This window comes from Cajanus cajan, chromosome 11 (assembly GCF_000230855.2).
Source record: "Cajanus cajan strain Asha chromosome 11, NIPB_CcT2T_4, whole genome shotgun sequence".
NCBI classification, from domain to species: domain Eukaryota; kingdom Viridiplantae; phylum Streptophyta; class Magnoliopsida; order Fabales; family Fabaceae; genus Cajanus; species Cajanus cajan.
Window position 1 is genome coordinate 38,464,287 of NC_138527.1, and position 18,874 is coordinate 38,483,160.

Consider the following 18,874-nt stretch of genomic DNA (forward strand, 5'->3'; position numbering starts at 1 on the left):
ATCCCATAACTCTATGTCTCTTGGAAGGGTTGTGATTCTCTTGAATACTTCAAAATTTGTATTATCCTGTAATTTAATAATTGTATATTTCTCTATGGTGCCTTGACACATTTGGAATGAAGAGCTTGACAGATTGCATATTAGGTGCATATGTTGAGCATGTAATGGAATTGAGGGAGTTCCTCAATCAAACTGTACCATTACTGGTGGAGGTTGGGTTTGATTAGATTACAAGTATGAGTTTTATTAAGATTAATCACAAATTAACCTGTTTTAGTATGTTGTCGTGTTATTAGGGCTCCTAATGAATGACATCCTTCTTCTAGAGGTGACAATAACTTATTAAAATAACTATCTCATTTCGAAAAACGATAATACAAACATGTTATTAGTCCATATATAAAAATAAATGGAAGTCAAATTGGTGGGTGAAAATTATTAATATGTTGAAGACCACACACATGTTCTCTAATAGTTTACATGATATGCTAGGGTGTGTATTTTACATTTTATTCGCAATGTATTATTTGCAATTTCTCCACGACTTTGGAATCCTAAGGACCTATACATGTTTATATAAACACCTCCATAGATAACAAATTCAACATCTCACGTATGAATTTATTTTAAAAAATTTTATTTTTTTTAAGGAAACTTACAAATCAAAAAGAAAAAAAAGGCAAATCGAGGTGAGAAATGATAAAACAACGTTACAATCATTAGGAATTGATAAATTGATTAAAATTTGTTACTTTAAATTAGAAAAACTGAATACAATAACAAAAGACAATTTTTAAGAAATTATAGAGATTTTTCTATCATAAAGTTTTATTCTAAAATGAGTCTAAACTTATTATAAAATCATTATTTATCTTATTATATTGTAGGTTAAAATGTTGCAAAGCCTACTTATAAAGGCACAAACATAAGTTAAATAAAATTCACACAGAAGCAAGTTGATTAATGATATGCTCACCACTAGGGATGGCAACGGGGCGGGGCGGGTACGGGTTTCATGATACCCGTCCCCGTCCCCGCGAGCCAAACTCATCCCTGTTCCCGTACGCGTATCCGTTGGATATGTGATTTTCATTCCCATCCCCGTCCCCGTCGGGTATCGGGTATACCCGTACCCGTAACCGTACCCGTCAAAAAAAAATTTAATATATTTTTTTAAATATAATATTTTTAAATTATTTTTTTAATCATATTATAATTATAATTATGTTATTTCTTTATCTCATATTATAATAAATAATCACACATAAAAAAATATTAAAATTCTTTAATATAATTAAATTGAAATGGTTATTAAATTAAAAATGGGAACGGGACGGGTACGGGTACGGGTACGGGGCGGGTAGGTACATACCCGTACCCGTACCCGTACCCATACCCGGTCAAACCGGGTATTTCCCGTCAAAGTCAGAACGGGTTCGGGTATTACTCGCGGGTACGAGTATATTTGCCATCCCTACTCACCACTAATAAATTCAATAAAGATTCAACAAAAAAAAAACAAATGAAAAAGGTTATACTCCCTTTATTTTCTAGAAAAAAGATATTTTTTAAATATAAATAAATTTTAACTACTTTTACTTTATTTAATGATATTTTTTTCTAAAAAATCTCTCATTTAATACATAAGTTTTTAACTGTACTATTTCTTTTTGACATTGATAATAAGAATAATTTAGAAAGATTATTATGAAATAAGTAAATTTTAATATGGATAACTAATTTCTTTTATGGATAAGTAATTTCTTTAATATATTTAAAAAAAAATTTATTATAAAGGAAACAATGGAATAATGACAAGACTCAATAAAAATCTAAATACAAAATGTCTAGTCTATTAATTCTGCTGAAGCTAGGTGAAACTTAGGTTTCCATCAAGTTTGATGCTTCCCTTGGTGTGCTTGTATCATCATTTGTGTTGTGTTGCCAGTTACAGTTGTACTTCCATTGGTGGTTGGGCTGCATCAGTACAATCGTGGGCCTGGCAGTGATTCAAAAGGCTAGCTCCCAGCGTGCCACAGTCGATACTTGAAGGTTCATAATATATACACCTCCTTTTATATATAAGTACACCCCTTTAAAAAAAAAATAATTAAATTTCTAAAATATTTTTAATTTTTTTTATTTTTAATTTTTAATTTTATATCTACAATATTTAATTTAGTATATTTTTTTACACATCTTTTCTCTTTTTTCAATTTTTACATGCATCATCTTACGTTTCCTTCATCACACCTATTTTGGTAGCATGTGAGATTTAAAAAAAAAAGTGTGTGAAAAAAGAAGAAAGTAACAAATTAAAAGTTGGAAGTGTAAAATTAAAAAATAAAAATAAAAACTACAATATTTTATAAATTAAAATAAATAAATAAATAAAATGTACTTATAAAAAAAGGAGGTGTATATATATGAGCCCCTCTTGAATCACCAATTAAAATGGCCCAATGGAGTATCACTTTTTTCATTTAACACGTATTGATGAATTCACTATTTGTACTTACAACTTATATATTTATACATATAATGGTGCGAATGATCTAGGTATGAAATTGGTGAAATGGTATGAGATAACAATTCGTTTTATAAATTTAAATTATCGTACATTCATTAAAAAATATTATACTTTAATTTTAAATTTAGATAACAAAATATTATGTGATTTTAAAATTTTATAAAAATTCGTAACTTAATTTATTTGACAAGAATCTTTGATTTAATAATTAAATTATTAAAATTTAATATAAATAATAAATTATTAAATGATGTAACTCTATCGAAAATTATTTTTTTTTTTAAAAATTTTTGCTGGTGGCTGTTTCGATCTTAGTGTTGCCTTTATTTTACAAAGTTATATTTTACTCTATATATTTCAGCATAAAACTTATTTTAACATAAATAAATATTTCAGTTTATCACAGTTTTAATTAACCACAACCACTTTCCATATTTTGTTCGAGAACAAAGACTACCTCGGATATACTCTCGTGCATGTCTTCCTGCAGTCACTATCCTACATGCAAAATTGTGCAGAAGAGAATTTGAGCTCTCTACATATACTTTATCTATACTAACAATAGAGAAATTATCTCACTCAGTATGCACTTTTATTTTTCTATTCTTAATAACAAAATATAATTTTAATAACTGCATAAACTATCGAAAAAGATTTATTATCATTTTTGCACTACTGAAGGTAAAAATTGCGCAGTTCAAGACTTCAAATTAATTAGACAACTCACGAATTCTTGATTACCTCACGTCACGGGTGATATAATATAGCCGATTTATTTCATACATACACGTACCTTGCGTACTTCTCTAATAATGCACTAACATATAAAAAATTATCCTGCAGAATATAACAGGTGCTACCTAAGGGGCACGTGGCGTTTACTCAGTTGTTCCACAATGAAAAGTCTTCAAATTAGAGTTGAATTGAAATATATTTTTCCGCATGCAAAAAGATGAACATCCTCGACGTGACACGCAAGGGGTTTATAAGCGTCCAATTCACACCAGATGTCGTGTCTCGAAAACACTTTATTATCATTTTCCCGAACCATGTATTGTATAGAAAGTACACAAGAGAATTAATAGGAATTGCATTGTTGTGGATTCATCACTCGTCGAAATTATAGGACTACCATTCTGGCCTCTGCTATAAGATCTCATAACATAGAAAAGAAAAAAAAATGATTCACTCAATCAAAGCTGTTTTAACCTATCCACCACTTTCATTCCCTCGCTCTCTCTCTTCCAACCTTGGTCGTGAAACTTCCGTGATTAGATTCTGCTCTCAACCTGATAACACTGCTCCTAACATGGACAAGAATGAGAAGCCTAGTGAGGGGTACGTACGTGGCTTCAAATATATCTTATTTTGATTTAATATTAATTACCATGTTTTTAATCGATTATTTGATGCTGTGAAGGGATTTGATGTCTCATTCGTTTGGAGAAGGGTACGCTACGAGGTCTGATGAAGAAGGGTTTGGTGGAATTTATGGTGGAAACCAATCCATTCACAAGACTCAGACGGAGAATTCTGTACATGAAAATCACCCAGGTTTAATTTGCTTATCAAACATGTATATATTTATATATACTTGGTTCTTGTGTTTTCTTTTTCTTTTTCTTTTTTGCTGACTCCTTTTGCGATATATGTGCATGAAGCTTATGACAAGACGCAGGGAAGCGAAGTGAAGGAGAAGGAAAAAGCGAGGCACCAGAAAAGCGCCAACACTAATTAGCTAGGTTATTTATGTGATTAGTGGTTGATATGCATGTAATCCTTGTGGATTATTGTTTTCTACTCTTTTTTTTTGTTTTTAACTTACAAGCGAAAAGAGATTATCTTCTTTATTTCATAACATAATAGCAAATGGACATCTAGTGAGTTTACATATTATGGACAAACATCATCATTTTATAATATATAGTTTTCAATTTGTGATCGACCTTGATTCATATGTGACTGTCATGAGCATAAACGTTGAATAAGATAATTATTGAAGTCTTTAAATCTTGCGTGACATTTAGGAATCATCAAAAGTGACATTTAGGAAGAATTGCCAAATATAGTTTTGACCGCTGTAAAAGCTCCCTCCAAAAGAGAAGACACACCAAAAACCCTCTTCTCCGACAAACAAACTAATGTAAAACAAATCATATTCATAATATTATTAGGCAGTTTACCCGAAAATAACAAAGATAGTAAGATACCTCTCAGCGTTATTAGAAGAGTTAGACAAAACCTTGAAATGGGTGTAATTTTTTTTTAAGGAAGCTAGTTTAAATTCAACTGTAAATTTGAATAATTCGAGAGTGCCCATACGGTATTGATGGAAAAACTTTGTATACCAAAGTTATAAACACTAAACCTGAATTTATTTTATTGAAGCCAAATGAAATTATTTGATTGAAGAAAACAGAAAAGAGGAAAAGTTAATTTTATGGAATGATTATTTTACTTAAAAAATAATAAGTAAAATTATTATTATTAGGACAAAGATTTATTTAATTTTATTATTGAAACGGATAATACATGAAAATATTATCAGTGAGAGTTCGTGTCTCTATTTAACTACCCATATTAATAGAATAATATGACCTTTATTATATATAGCGATTTTCGTAATCTTTCTAATTTCTATTTAACGGTTTTTTATTTTTATTTAAAAATTAAAATTATCTCAAATAAAACATACACTAAAACAGGAAATCCTCTTTCTCTTTATCTATAAGAATATATAATAATTATTTTACTTATTATAAAAAGGGACAGATGATTTATTAATTTTTAACTATATCTGTTTGTATGTGCTGTTGTGGGTTAAAAAAACTATTATGGCCCTATCATCTAGGAGGGATCTCCAATGGTTAGAGTACAATAGCCATCAGTAACAAACAGTTATTCACTTATTTGTGCATGGTGAAACTTAGGTTCTAAATGTCCATGGTTAGTCTTAACAGATGCGCATTCGAATTTATGCAGTCATCATAAGATATTTTGTGCCTATCTTGAACCACTGCAATATGATCTTTGACTAGTGTTGTATATGTGATTGAGCATTTCAGAAGGTTAAAGTTTCACATTGTCTGGTTTGGTTTTATATGTTTTCAAGCTTTTATAAATTATTCTGTTTTAAGTTTTGCAATAGTGTTGGCACGGATACAGTTTAAATCCATCATTTTGTCTCTCGTGTCTCTAACTGTGGCCCTTTCAGATTTGATTTCTACATCGTCTTACATATAAAGGGGGTTTTGAACATGAGTTATTTTCAAATTTATTTAAGTGTTTTTATAAAAAATCGTAATTAACACATCTAGCTATTCAAACGCTCTTCTCTCTTCATTCGAGTTCTTCAATTCGTGGGTTTAATAACTTGCTAAGTTATGTTACTTTAATATAGCCTCAGAATCTCAGATGCTGAAGCTCGAAGTAAAGAACCTCGTGTGATTACATTGCCCAAAAAGACTTGTACGAGTGTAATGCTAGTCTCCCAAATCTTGGAAAGGCACAGAACTAATAAAAGAAAACAACGCAAACCAGGAAAATGAGAAGGATTGTTGCAGATAAAGAAAAAAAACATATTCCTGAAAATACAAAACGTTTTTAAAAACGATTTAAAAGATTTAGGTAATCTACAAGACCAGAAAACAGTCACTTTTAATACGCACGTCCAAACATTGTTAACTAACGATACAATAAGAAACGTTCTTAAACAAACCAAGTCAATTAAACAGTCATGAAAAAATAGGTTTTTCGTATAAACTCATTTCAGAATGTTTTTTTAGATCCTGTACTTTTTTAATTAAAATCTAAAATATTAAATCACATAATCGATGGGAAGACAAATCTATAAATTTGCACTGCAACGTAGCCATGAAAATCAATCTCGTGCATGAGTCCACACCTCGTCACTTTGAAAGCCCTTAGGTGGGACGTCTCAGGCCTTTGAATCATAATTGTGGTTCGGAATCAATTCGTAATTCATGATTTTGGCCTACACTGACGACACGACCAAGTAACCAGGCATATATGATTTAAATATAAAAGATGGCCCTCAAAAACAATATTTCATACTTCATAATTTTCTCATCGTCAAACATCTTGCAGAGAAGCACTTTCTTTAGTTCAAACAGTTGTGCATGACAGCTGCAACAAGTAGGAGACTTCGAAGTCACGTTTGAACAGAGCATCTTATGTTTGGCAAGCCATTTTTGATTTTCCCATCCGGTGCTTTTTTAAGATGAACAAAATTAGAATAACCCATAATTTTAGAAAATAAAAAAACTACAATCGTGCAGATGCACAACTTAGCTTTATAGCAAATACGAAAAGACTTGTCAAATACAGACAGTTATCAGAACTGTGTTGCTATTATTCTCTGCTGCAAATACAGAGTGTTATTTGAGAATGCCAGGAATATCAATCAACATTGATGATGAATGCAACAATTATCATCAAAAATCAAAATTGCGTATCTAGGACGTTTTATTGCATTTTTTTTTTCCTGTCATTTAACATTGAGACGACAAATCAAAGCCATCCATAAGCAAGTATATTAATACACGCGAGCCTTGGGAGGAAATGATTCAACCTCATCATCCAATGTATTCATATGCACTGGCCTGTAATCCAACCTGACCTTCTCGTTCTCCCAGAATCTGCAAATCAATGCACAAAAGCTTAGCTAACTTAAGCAACTTATTGACACAAGTGTTTTGTTCTCAATTGAGTAATTGTAAATAATTCAACTCAATCATAATCATCTTCAACCTATACGTTGATTAATACAACCTACGTAATCTTCTAGAATAGTTGGTTTCTTGATTTTATATGTTGATTAATCAAACCATATACGATCTGTTGTGCACTAGGGGGGTTACCACACATATACACATGTCTCCACATTGGTGAGATATTATTCGTTTTAGGCCTAAGCCCTCACAGTTTTGCTTTTGGACACTACCCAACAGACCTCTTAACCAATGGAGACAATTGTGTGTATATAAACCATGTTCATCCTCTTGTTTGAACGATGTGGGACTTTGCTTGCATCCCAACAATCCTCCCCTCAAACAAAGGACCACAGTTTACCCATCTCCTGCAGCGAAAACTACGAGTATTATCCGATGGTGGTCCCACAGAGCTCACTCACGCTTAGAGTGCTTGTACCGCCGCTAGGAATGGCAAAAATACCCGCATCCGCGAGTATCTGCGGGTAAAATTCACTACGAATAATAAATGTATAGGCTAATTGGGTACCCGCGGATAATGAGAACGGATAATTTTTTACCCGTTTATAAACGGGGCAGGGGCGGATATGATGATATTCATACCCGTGGGTACCTGTTTAATAATATTTCTTAAATATCCTAATTATCCTTGTACCACATAACCCTAAAATTACACTTTCTCATCTTTGTGATATGAGACTTTCACTTACTTGTGAGATTGATGTATTTTAAGTTAATGATTATCTTGCATTTTTATTATTATTTCAACAAAATTAACGTTAAATACAAGTTCAAAATTAACATTGAATTTTTATTTTTAATATTTCAATGACATTAAATATAAAATTATTTGTAATACAACTTTTTTAATTTCTTAAAAATTATAAATATCCATGGATATCTGTGAGTATTCAAGAAATTCATGAATACCCGCACGGATATGGGGTGAGTATGGGGCCAATTTTCATCCAGCGGAGCGGACCAAGGTTCCAACTAGAAATAAGAAACCCAACTTCAATTCTAATACTCAACAGTCTGCTTTTGAAAATAGCAAACTAAATAACTGTAACATTAAAATATGACTTACCCCACAGTGTGTTTCATCCAGTTCTCATCATCTCTAGTCTGCAAAATTCACAACATAATATAGTCAGGTACACTATTCATGTTAATGGTTTCAAGTTTGCATGAGAGAAAACTAACCTTAAAGTCTTCACGGGCATGAGCTCCTCTACTCTCTTTCCTAGCTTCAGCAGAGTGCATTGTGATGCATGCATTTATCAAAAGATTTTCCAACTCAATAGTCTCAATCAAGTCGGAGTTCCTGTGAATACATTGCCAATATACTTTAAAAAGGAACAAGCAGAACCCATGAAATATTAGTAATATTTATCATTCGCTAAAAAATATTTACCATATCAAACTTCGGTCCTCCAACTTGACATCATGGAAGCTCTCCCACGTTTTATCGATTAATTGACAACCTGTAATGCAGCAGATAAGTTCCGATTAAGAAATATATATTTACAGAATCAACATGAATAAAACACACCTTGTTGGAAAAAAAAGGAATTGGTAGGAGGATAAAAAACAAAAAAATGGATTACCTTCTTCTAAGGTCTCTTGTGTACGGAATACAGCAGCATTGCTTTGCATCACTCGCTGCATATTCAACCGAATTTTTGAGGTTGGCAACGAACCATTTGAATTTCTCAATTTGTCCAGCCACGCAATTGTTTTCTGACCAGCATCCTTCTCTAAAGGCTTTTGTTTCTCTCCTGCAAAATGAATGACAGATACAGTTCTGTAAAACTAATTTCAGGCACACAAACCTATTTCAACAACCGGAAAAAAATTCTTGCCTGGTCTACGGACTTCTGCAACTCTATTTGCACAAGCTCTACCAAAAACAACAATATCCAGAAGTGAATTTGCACCAAGCCTATTGGCGCCATGGACTGATGCACAGGCTGTTTCCCCAGCAGCCATCAATCCAGGAACCACTGCATCTGGATTGTCACCTTTAATGGTAACCACCTGCATAACAAAATGACATTAAATCAGTGTTTTATTTTTTCATATAAGTAGTAGAATAATATTAGATAACCACTTTGGGTTACAACTAATATTAATATTTTTGTTGTCAAAACAAACCCAAACAATTATCATTACTAGTGTCACACGTGCTTTTACTCAAATATCGAGTATGAACAAAGCTGAAAAGAAGCAAAAGAATGGAGATTGGAGAAAAGTAAGCATAGAACACTAATTCATCAAGTAATCAATAGAAGTAAACAATGTTGGAATAATGTGTGGTTCATGTATTGCATGTTAAATGAGTATGAGTTCATACAACACATTTTAAATTTAAATGCATTTAGTTTCCATAGGAATTAGTTCTTACAAAGTAGCATGTTGTACTATCAATCTAGGAAAAAGTTTGCCGTTCCTACTTAGTTTATTAAGAGTCTATATAAGATGTTCTTCATAACCAAAGTGCTATAAAATCAATCAATTTTACTTGAGCAATTGCATCCTATCTCCCTCTATTTATCTCTGCCTCCAAATTCAACAATTTTAGTGTGATTAATTATCCCATGTATTTTTTCTCTTCTCATTACTTTTTTATATGTTTGAATCATTCAATTCGAGGTCTCATTTCAAACTACATGTTTAACTATACCTCTCCATGATGGTTTGTGGGAATACCACCCATGTTATAATGTACAGTTGGCAAAACAGGAATAGGTTCCTTTGTAACGTCCACACCAGCAAAAATAGCAGCAGTTTCAGAGATACCAGGAAGTCTCTCCTTGAGCACATCTGGGGGTAAGTGATTCAAGTGGAGGTAGATGTGATCTTTCAGGGGCCCTGCAAATACTTTCCAAAGTTAATAAAATCTAACTTAAAAAATGAAAAACATCAAATTGTCCAACTTAACTGACAAATGAATATGATCCAGTTTCCAATATAGTGAATAAAGAGGACATGAATTTCATCCAAATCAGATGATTCATCCAGTTGTAGATTAAAAAAATATCTCTAGAATTTAACATACAAGTTATACAGCTTTAACATTGATTTTTTTCCTTTAAGTAATGCTGCAACAATTACTTACAATCTAATAGCATTCAAACTTCATATATGTTAATATAAACTTTTTAAAAAGACCTGGCCAAATCAGTATAAGCCAGCTTACCTACACCACGACCTTCCCGAATCTCCATAGTCATTGATCTTGAAACTACATCCCTTGATGCAAGATCCTTTGCAGTAGGGGCATATCGTTCCATAAATCGCTCACCCTCACTATTTCTAAGAATTCCACCTTCACCACGAGAACCTAAAAGGTCCAAAAATCAATATAAGAAAATGAAAAACACTACATTCCAATTTAATTGGACAAGGTGGCTGGTAAAGTGAAACCAAAGGCAAGCACAAGATGTAAATAGAATTACAAACCTTCCGTGATGAGGCAACCTGCTCCATATATACCGGTTGGGTGAAATTGCACAAACTCCAAATCCTACAAAATTTATGACAATCATGTGAATGATGAAAGACTTTGCTAAAGGATGTTTTAATATCAAAAAGCAACCAAAAATGAAAAACAGACCTCGAGAGGAATGCCAGCACGTGCAACCATGGCATTGCCATCTCCAGTACATGTATGTGCTGAGGTTGCAGAAAAGTATGCTCTACCATAACCCTGAAGCAGGATAGAAGATCTTACCCATCCATAATAGGTCAAATACAATAAAAAAAATTCAATGTCAAACATCCACAAGAAAGTTATGTTACCCCTGTGGCCAAAATCGTTGAAGCAGCTTGGAAACGATGGAGCGTTCCATCCTCCATATTCAAGGCAATTACTCCTTGGCAACTTCCTATTTATCCAATATAGAAAGAAATTAGTTAACTTTATCATTAACCAAGTCACAAAATCTTTTCCTACCATTGTATGCTTGTTTGATAAAGCAATTACCATTGAGAATATATAACATAACTACTATATGTAGGCAACGAGTAATGTGAAGCACATGGGAAATTTGCCATGGCCATGAATGCTAAAGACATTGTTAATTAATTGGTTGCAATTAAGTGAAAGCAAGCTGTTTTCTGCAACAACTTACCATCACTATTCATTAAAAGATCCAAAGCAAAATATTCCACAAAAAACTGGGTATTGTGTCTCATAGCTTGGCCATAGAGAGTGTGCAATAAAGCATGCCCAGTTCGATCAGCAGCACATGCACAGCGGTAAGCTTGACCACCTGTATCATAGCAATAAAAGGATGCCAAAATTAAATTTCATCTCAAAAGAAAAGGCCAACAACCTACACAAATTCTTTTTATACCTTTTCCATAGTTTAAGCTTTGACCACCAAATGCACGCTGATATATTTTTCCATCCTCTGTTCGAGAAAATGGTAATCCATAATTCTCTAGCTCAATGACCGCCTTTGGTGCTTCCCTACACATATATTGGATGGCATCCTGATCTCCTGTAGGCCATAGTTCTTACATTAATTCAGAAACAAGAAAGAAAAAAAAAACATACCAGCACAAGCACCTAAAGAGGCCATAGATTTGCAGGAAAATCCCTAAAGCTTCTTTAGATAGAAAATTGCTAAATTTCATCTTCCATTTTAGGTAAACAAAAACAAGGAATTTAAATTTAAGACATTTAAATCTCTACAAGCAAGAAAATCTATAACAACAAACTCTTATAATTTATCAATTTCTTTTGGGATATAAATATACTAGATGTAAAACTTCAAAGATTGGGTGAGTTTATACCTAGCCAATCACTTCCCTTGACAGTATCATACATGTGCCACCTCCAGTCATCTTCCGTCATATTTCCCAAAGCAGCATTTATACCACCCTATACAGAATTTCATTCCATGAATTAGTGTTCCCAGCATATTCAAGACGGAGCAGTGGAATGCTTGACATGATAGTGTCAACTTAATATACTTGGGTGAATCATCCAATACTTTTTACATCATAACCAACAGTAACAAGCAGAAAAGAAGAAGATACTATGGGATAATCTCAAAATGATTTTTTAAAAGCACAGTTGACAGAGGGCTGATTAAATCACCGTTCATTGTGATACACAATATATTATTTTGCCAATTCCAAAGTGTAATGTATCCAAAATAATAACAAAGCGCCAAACAAGAATGAATCACGAAGAGAAGCAGCGATGGTGTCAAAGTCAAAGCGACCCAAAACTGCAGTTAGGGGTTAAATACATAAAAAAAACAACATACTATGAGTTGCATAAAATTTATATCACAACTGAAAGAGGCTACTGTCGCTTTCATCTAGTTGAACTCATCATCCAACGGCCCACATGCAGTCAATCACAAATTCTTTTTCTTGATCTAAAATTACACTTGAATGGAACAGCTTTTACACATGGATACTGCTTACACCAAATACAACAACCAAAAGACCGAATAGAACAAATAGTCATAATAGCAATGCGAGACAAAAAGGTGTCAGCGAAACCTGATTCATACCTGAGCTGCAACAGTGTGCGAACGAGTTGGGAAGAGCTTGGTGATACAAGCAGTATTGAAGCCATGTTCCGAAAGCCCAATAGCAGCCCTCAATCCGGCGCCACCAGCACCCACGACGACGGCGTCGTAAGTATGGTCGACCACGGTGTAGGAAGAGTTCACCCCACTCTGCAGAAGAGAGAAAAAGCGATTCAGTAACAAAGGATACAACAGACAGAAAAGGATGAAATAAAATTGGACATTGAAGCGATTAAAAGGAGAGGGAGAGGGTTTATACAGAGAAGAATCTAGAAAGGTGAGATCGGAGTGGGTGGTTGGGGGTGGATCTGGTGGAGGCAGGTCCACGAAGTCCGCGAGCGATGCAGCGCCACATTTCCGTACGAGGCTCACTCTAGTTGTCTGTGGCGAAGTCGATTTGTCTCCGATTAGAGATTGGAGATTCCGAGTGAGTGCGTCGTGCGTGTGCCTCCCACTCTTCTTGGATTCGCTTTCGCTTCTCACGGCGAACGATGCTTTGATTGCAAACACGTGCTGCACACACACAACACCGGACCTATTTACTATTTAATTTCACCTTCCTCAACTCTTAATTAACTGCTAATTAGATTTACACTGCCACACAACCTACGACAAATGCGAGGAAGACACTTCATTAATTAGGTTCAAATTTATTAAAATGAACTCAAAACTATTTAATCACTTTTTAATTTTCAATAAATAAAAGAGACTTTATTTCCTCTTATTTCATGATAAATGTAAATACTAAAGTGTCCTGGTGAAAAAATAGAAAAATAGTCATTATTATTACTATTTTCACTTTATATGTCTATTTTCTTTGTTAAGTCGTTACATGGTTATCTTTCATAACTGTGGTTAACTTTTTTGACATGGTGTGCTTAATTTGTTATGTTATTTGGGTCAAACCCTCACGTGGTTATTGGGCCCTGATTGGGCTAAATCTTGGTCTATAATAGTTGCCTCCATGAAATAAAATCGGTTCATGATATATGCACCTCCTTTTTTTTATAAGTACACTTCTTTTTAAAAAAAAATTTAAAATTTTAAAATATTCTTAATTTTTTATTTTTTATTTTTAATTTTACATCCACAATATTTAATTTAGTACTTTTTTTTCACATATCTTTCTTCTTTTTTTCAATTTTTACATGCACCCCTTTACCTTTCTTTCACTACACCTATTTTGGTAACATGTGAAAACTAAAAGAGAAAAAAAAAAGTATGTGAAAAAGAAGAAAAAAGTAACAAATTAAAAGTTGGAGGTGTAAAATTAAAAAAATTAAAAAAAGTTTACAATATTTAATAATTTTTTTAAAAAAAATAAAGGAGATGTACTTATAAAAAAAAAAGGAAGTGTATATCATGAGCCAATAAACCGTACAACAAAACATTTTGGGCTGATGATATATACACCTCTAATTTCTTATCATCAGCCAACATTTTGTTTGAACAAGTAATTTGTTTTCTAAAATGTCAGAAGGGGTTTACGAAATTGAATGGGCTGGGCTAGAATTTAATTCGTGATATGAGTTTGGCAGATGATAAACACACCTCCACTCTCGTATAAACATACCCCCTTTTAAAAAAATATATATATATAATGTCTAAATTACCCTTAAAAAAAATAAAATTCCTAAACTTACACCTCCCTTCCCCGTACCCCCGTTCCCCACACCCCTCTTCCCCGCACCCCACACCCCCCTTCCCCGCACCCCCACACCCCACACCCCCTTCCACTTGTGATTTGTGGCAGTTTCTGGCGGTTAAAAACTGCCACAAATTGCATTACCCGCATTTAACCACCGGATCTACGACCGCCAAAAACCATTTGGGATGGACATTTTGTAAATGAAAACCATAGAGTAAATTTCCATTTGGGTGGATCCCCATTTGGGATTGCTTCTTAAGAATTGTTAATGAAAATCATAGAGTAAATTTTCATGTTTATTTAATGAGCGCTACCTGTCATAAGTAAGTCATATTATAGAGTTCTCATGTTCAGGAATTAAAAGTTATCCATGAACCAAATAGGTCATTAAAGGTTGGGATGAAGGCATTTTAGGAGGTGATGGAGTTCCCCCCATGCTTGCAGGTACTTTTTTTATCAGTGGAATTCATTTTTTATGACATGCCCAGGTGAAATTGTTTACTTTTTCCTAACATAGGAGGGAAACGTACACTGAAGATTCCTCCAGAACTTGGATATGGCTCAAGAGGTGCTGGTTGTAGAGGAGGCAAGTACACTTTTCCTTTTGATCTGTGTTGCTAAACAATACTTTTTGTTTGACATTATATTTGTGTGGATCGTAGATCTGGCGGTTAAACGCGGGTAATGCAATTTGTGGCGGTTTTTAACCGCCAGAAACTGCCAAAATAACCGCCACAAATCACAAGTGGAAGGGGGTGTGGGGTGTGGGGGTGCGGGGAAGGGGGCGGGGAACGGGGGGTACGGGGAAGGGAGGTGTAAGTTTAGGAATTTTATTTTTTTAAGGGTAATTTAGACATTTTATATATTTTTTTTAAAAAGAGGGTGTGTTTATACGAGAGTGGAGGTGTGTTTATCATCTACCTATGAGTTTTAAGGGGGTCCAGCCAATAAGTCCAGGTATTTTAACAAAGGCCTGGCCTAGGCCGAGTAGAGAACGGCCTCCCAAGACCCAATTTTCAATGTTTTACTTATTTCCATAAGTTAAGACAAAAAAAAGTGTAAATTGTTATTGAATGATTTAGAAAAACTAGTATTTTACTATGTGTAATGTACATGTTAAATATTTATTATATGTAATTAAAATTTATAATAAATTATATAAATAAATATTATGTTTGAATGTATATATATATATATATATATATTATATTTAAAATTTATATATTTAGATACTTCTAAATATTTAAATTATTTTAAATTTATAATAAATAATTTATATTGAAGTACAAAATATTTTTATTTTTTGATAATTTATTTTTAAATATTAAAATTTAATTTATAAATAATTATAATAAATAAAAATTGAATGAATAAAAAATTAAAAAAATCTTTAAAAATCTTCTCATTGAAAACAATTCTTAAAATTATTTTCACACAAGATAATAATTCGTGTTTAATAAATAAGGAGTTTACATCCAAGTACACCCCATTGGGATGGAGGGAGGGGAGAGATAGGGAGAAAAATTAATAATAAAAAAAGAGATACATGTGTAATGTAATACGTGATATAATAAAAAAATATAGAAAGAAAAAAATGAGATGGAAGTGAATTGTAGAGTAAAATCTGATAAAAATTTAAGGGAGTATATTTAATTGAAATATCATAAGTTTGTTTTAGCACAAAAATGTCTGATAAATTTTTAAAAAACTTTGAAAAATTTAATAACTTTATAAGGATATAATTTTTTTTAAAAGACTTTTCTAATCAAGATTTTGTAATATGAATTTTAATGAATTTGTATTTTAAGATTTGAAAGGATTTTATTAGATTTTAAAGGACAATATGAATTTTTAAAAAATAATACAATTAATAAAGAAAACATAAATGAAAATAATCAAATTTAAATAAAGAAAATAAAGTTAATAAATTTTTTAATCTTTTAATAAATAATTGATTCTAACTTCATATCCTTTAAAATAAAAATTTTCCATATACAAACCTTTATGTATTTATATTTTTTCATTTATATTATTGAATTGGAATAATATATTCAAATTTATTATATTCATTAGTTAGTAGAATTATTAAAATATATTTTTAATATATTTAAAATTTTGATATTTTAATATTAAATTTTATGGAATAATATGCTCAGTATTCATTACTCAATGATTAATAGCGGAGGAATATCATTTTGCAATTTTTTCCCAAAAGAATCATTAAAAACTTTAGACTCAAATAAGTTAATCAAAAAACATTTCTGTTCGGACGAAGTTGAAGCCAAACTAACTTTAAATCAAAAGATATATTATTCAGAGAATTTTTGAAATCATGTCATCATCTCCACAAAAATAATCCATTGTCCATCATTCACTTAATCTTCCGCTTTGGAACATCTACTACTGAACCACATCTAGATTTTGTTTTTGTCATCATATATAGATCTAAAGTGCCCTTAAATCACATTTTGTTGGGGCCAAAAGTCTCTATACACTTGCTGTAAATCCAAGAATTATTGAACCACATAGGAAAGAATATATACCACAATTTCTTAGGTGTCAATTCACAAAACCCTTATGCGGTTATGATGAGTAAGAACAAAAACACCCTATCCCATTATGCCTTACATCATGGACCTTTGTCGTGCCTCACCTTAGCTACTAATAATATCATTGCATTTTGCAACTAAACACACGGAAGCATTGGAATACAAAGTCATAAACCCTTTGAGGCAATGCTAATTAATTATCATTTATATGGCAAATTGCTAACAATCTATGGTGCACCGATACGATACGCGTATCGGATACGACACGTATCCGATACGGCGATACGATTATTTAAAAATATATAAGATACAATATTTATAAGATACGTGTCATCATATATATTAATGTTCATATAATATAATAAATGTGTACTTGTAATTTTGATCAAAATTTGTAAATATTAAATATATAATTGTTATTTTGCAAATCTAAATTAAAAACATACTTATTGTACACTATTAAAAGTAAATAAATTTTAAATCATTTCATCATAAATTTTTTATTATTGTTTACAAATAGAAATAATATTATCAATTTCATTTCTTTCTTAAAATTATCTATATAGAAGATAATTTTCATTTACAGTTCATCAAGAACCAATAATTCTATGTTTCTATATTAAACATGTTTATATATCTTATTTAGCTGTAATGGATATTTTATGATTTTTCAAAAATTTGAACACTTTATTGATATTATCACTAATAAGTATCAGTGAAGTATCTGAAAGTATCAAAATTGAATAAAACTTTTATAATATTTTTAAAGACTAGGATATTTCATTGACACGTATTGGTGAAGTATCCAAGAATATCGTGTCGGATACGTATCGGATACGGATACGTGAAACAAATTGAAAGCCAAAGTGTCCAAAGGCATGCAACTGAAAACAACTAACATGCAACTAACTGATGAAACTATGTAATATGTATAATATAATTGATTATATCCACGAGACCATGGATTTGTCGATGAACACTATTTGTTTTGATTTTGAGCGAAGCAATGGTTGTTTTCTTCCTTGCGTGATTATTGACGATCATCCCCATCCACGTTGTTTTTGTTAGGCTGGATATTTTGTGTACCACGTTAGAAAACAAACAGTGTCGATCTTTTCTAAATTTGATAACTATTTAACCTGAAAGTTGGACGCACGAAACAGCCAATTTTTGGCTTTTTATATATAGTTGAAGAAGACGGTTTATAGTGTCCCTAATTCAAAACCTCTTTTACCCTTTTTTTCCTTCCAAATTAACTTTTTCTGTGACACCGAGAACTACGTATTTATCATCTTTCGAAGAATCCCGTTTGGATCCGTAATAGCGTGCAGCCCCATAGGCCACAGATATTGAAATTAAAGAGAGGACCAAGACATATCAATACGATCAGAAAGCGAAACTTAACCTAACAAAGACGCTACATGGCAAAAGTAACCTGACAAGAACCCTGCCACTATTTACGATTAAGGCATGGAGATACTTGCTAAATAAGTAAATTTTAATATCATTTGTTACTTCAACGTTGACTTTAACCACATTTTTTTTACAGAATTCAGAACATGTACTACATATCCTAGTCACCATCTAGTAGACGCAGTATATGTGTGCCAACTAACATCATTTGTATGAGATTTTTTTTTAGAAAAACGACAATCATGTTCGAATCAGTTAACAATAATTATGAACGAAAAAAACTCTTACTTCGTGTCAAATACTACATAGAGAGAACTATTTAACATCACTTTTACGAGTGACAAAGCTTAATTAAGTGTTTTGAGTTTATTTGTGCAAAATCTGTTTTTCAATGAAAGCAAATTTGTAGATAATACAAATTGGCGAAGACTATCTGTAGCCACCCATTATTTCTA

At 32.2% G+C, this 18,874-nt stretch overlaps 2 protein-coding genes across 3 annotated transcripts; one reads left to right on the forward strand and one right to left on the reverse strand.

The window, feature by feature from the left end:
• The first annotated feature begins 3,560 nt into the window (after positions 1-3,560).
• LOC109801401 (late embryogenesis abundant protein) lies at positions 3,561-4,473 on the forward strand. The gene is made up of 3 exons (XM_020362457.3): positions 3,561-3,868; positions 3,951-4,084; positions 4,192-4,473. The coding sequence occupies exons 1-3, from the start codon at positions 3,711-3,713 to the stop codon at positions 4,266-4,268; spliced, it is 369 nt and encodes a 122-aa protein (XP_020218046.1). The 5' UTR covers positions 3,561-3,710; the 3' UTR covers positions 4,269-4,473.
• A 2,354-nt stretch (positions 4,474-6,827) lies between these two features.
• LOC109800821 (succinate dehydrogenase [ubiquinone] flavoprotein subunit, mitochondrial) lies at positions 6,828-13,351 on the reverse strand. Of its 2 annotated transcripts, none has more exons than XM_020361712.3 (16): positions 13,069-13,346; positions 12,792-12,959; positions 12,061-12,148; positions 11,619-11,765; positions 11,394-11,534; positions 11,062-11,147; positions 10,877-10,969; positions 10,723-10,786; positions 10,460-10,603; positions 9,944-10,131; positions 9,123-9,297; positions 8,868-9,038; positions 8,675-8,744; positions 8,464-8,584; positions 8,348-8,385; positions 6,828-7,188 (listed from the first exon to the last, which is right to left on the reverse strand). In XM_020361712.3, exons 1-16 carry the CDS (start codon positions 13,162-13,164, stop codon positions 7,086-7,088), a joined length of 1,893 nt encoding a protein of 630 aa, XP_020217301.1. In that variant the 5' UTR covers positions 13,165-13,346; the 3' UTR covers positions 6,828-7,085. The 2 variants fall into 2 exon arrangements, with proteins under 2 accessions (XP_020217301.1, XP_082922329.1); XM_083066203.1 differs by having other exon boundaries at positions 7,121-8,253; positions 13,069-13,351.
• Positions 13,352-18,874: the final 5,523 nt, after the last annotated feature.

What these genes read in the sequence shown, in the direction of transcription:
- LOC109801401 (XM_020362457.3), top strand. Translation starts at nt 3,711, where the DNA reads ATGATTCACTCAATCAAAGCTGTTTTAACCTATCCACCACTTTCATTC. An exon ending in AATGAGAAGCCTAGTGAGGG is followed by an intron (nt 3,869 to 3,950) that starts GTACGTACGTGG and finishes GATGCTGTGAAG; the next exon opens with GGATTTGATGTCTCATTCGT. An exon ending in TGTACATGAAAATCACCCAG is followed by an intron (nt 4,085 to 4,191) that starts GTTTAATTTGCT and finishes ATGTGCATGAAG; the next exon opens with CTTATGACAAGACGCAGGGA.
- LOC109800821 (XM_020361712.3), bottom strand. Translation starts at nt 13,164, where the DNA reads ATGTGGCGCTGCATCGCTCGCGGACTTCGTGGACCTGCCTCCACCAGA. An exon ending in GTGCTGGCATTCCTCTCGAG is followed by an intron (nt 10,787 to 10,876) that starts GTCTGTTTTTCA and finishes TAAATTTTGTAG; the next exon opens with GATTTGGAGTTTGTGCAATT. An exon ending in GAGGACCGAAGTTTGATATG is followed by an intron (nt 8,585 to 8,674) that starts GTAAATATTTTT and finishes ATGTATTCACAG; the next exon opens with GAACTCCGACTTGATTGAGA.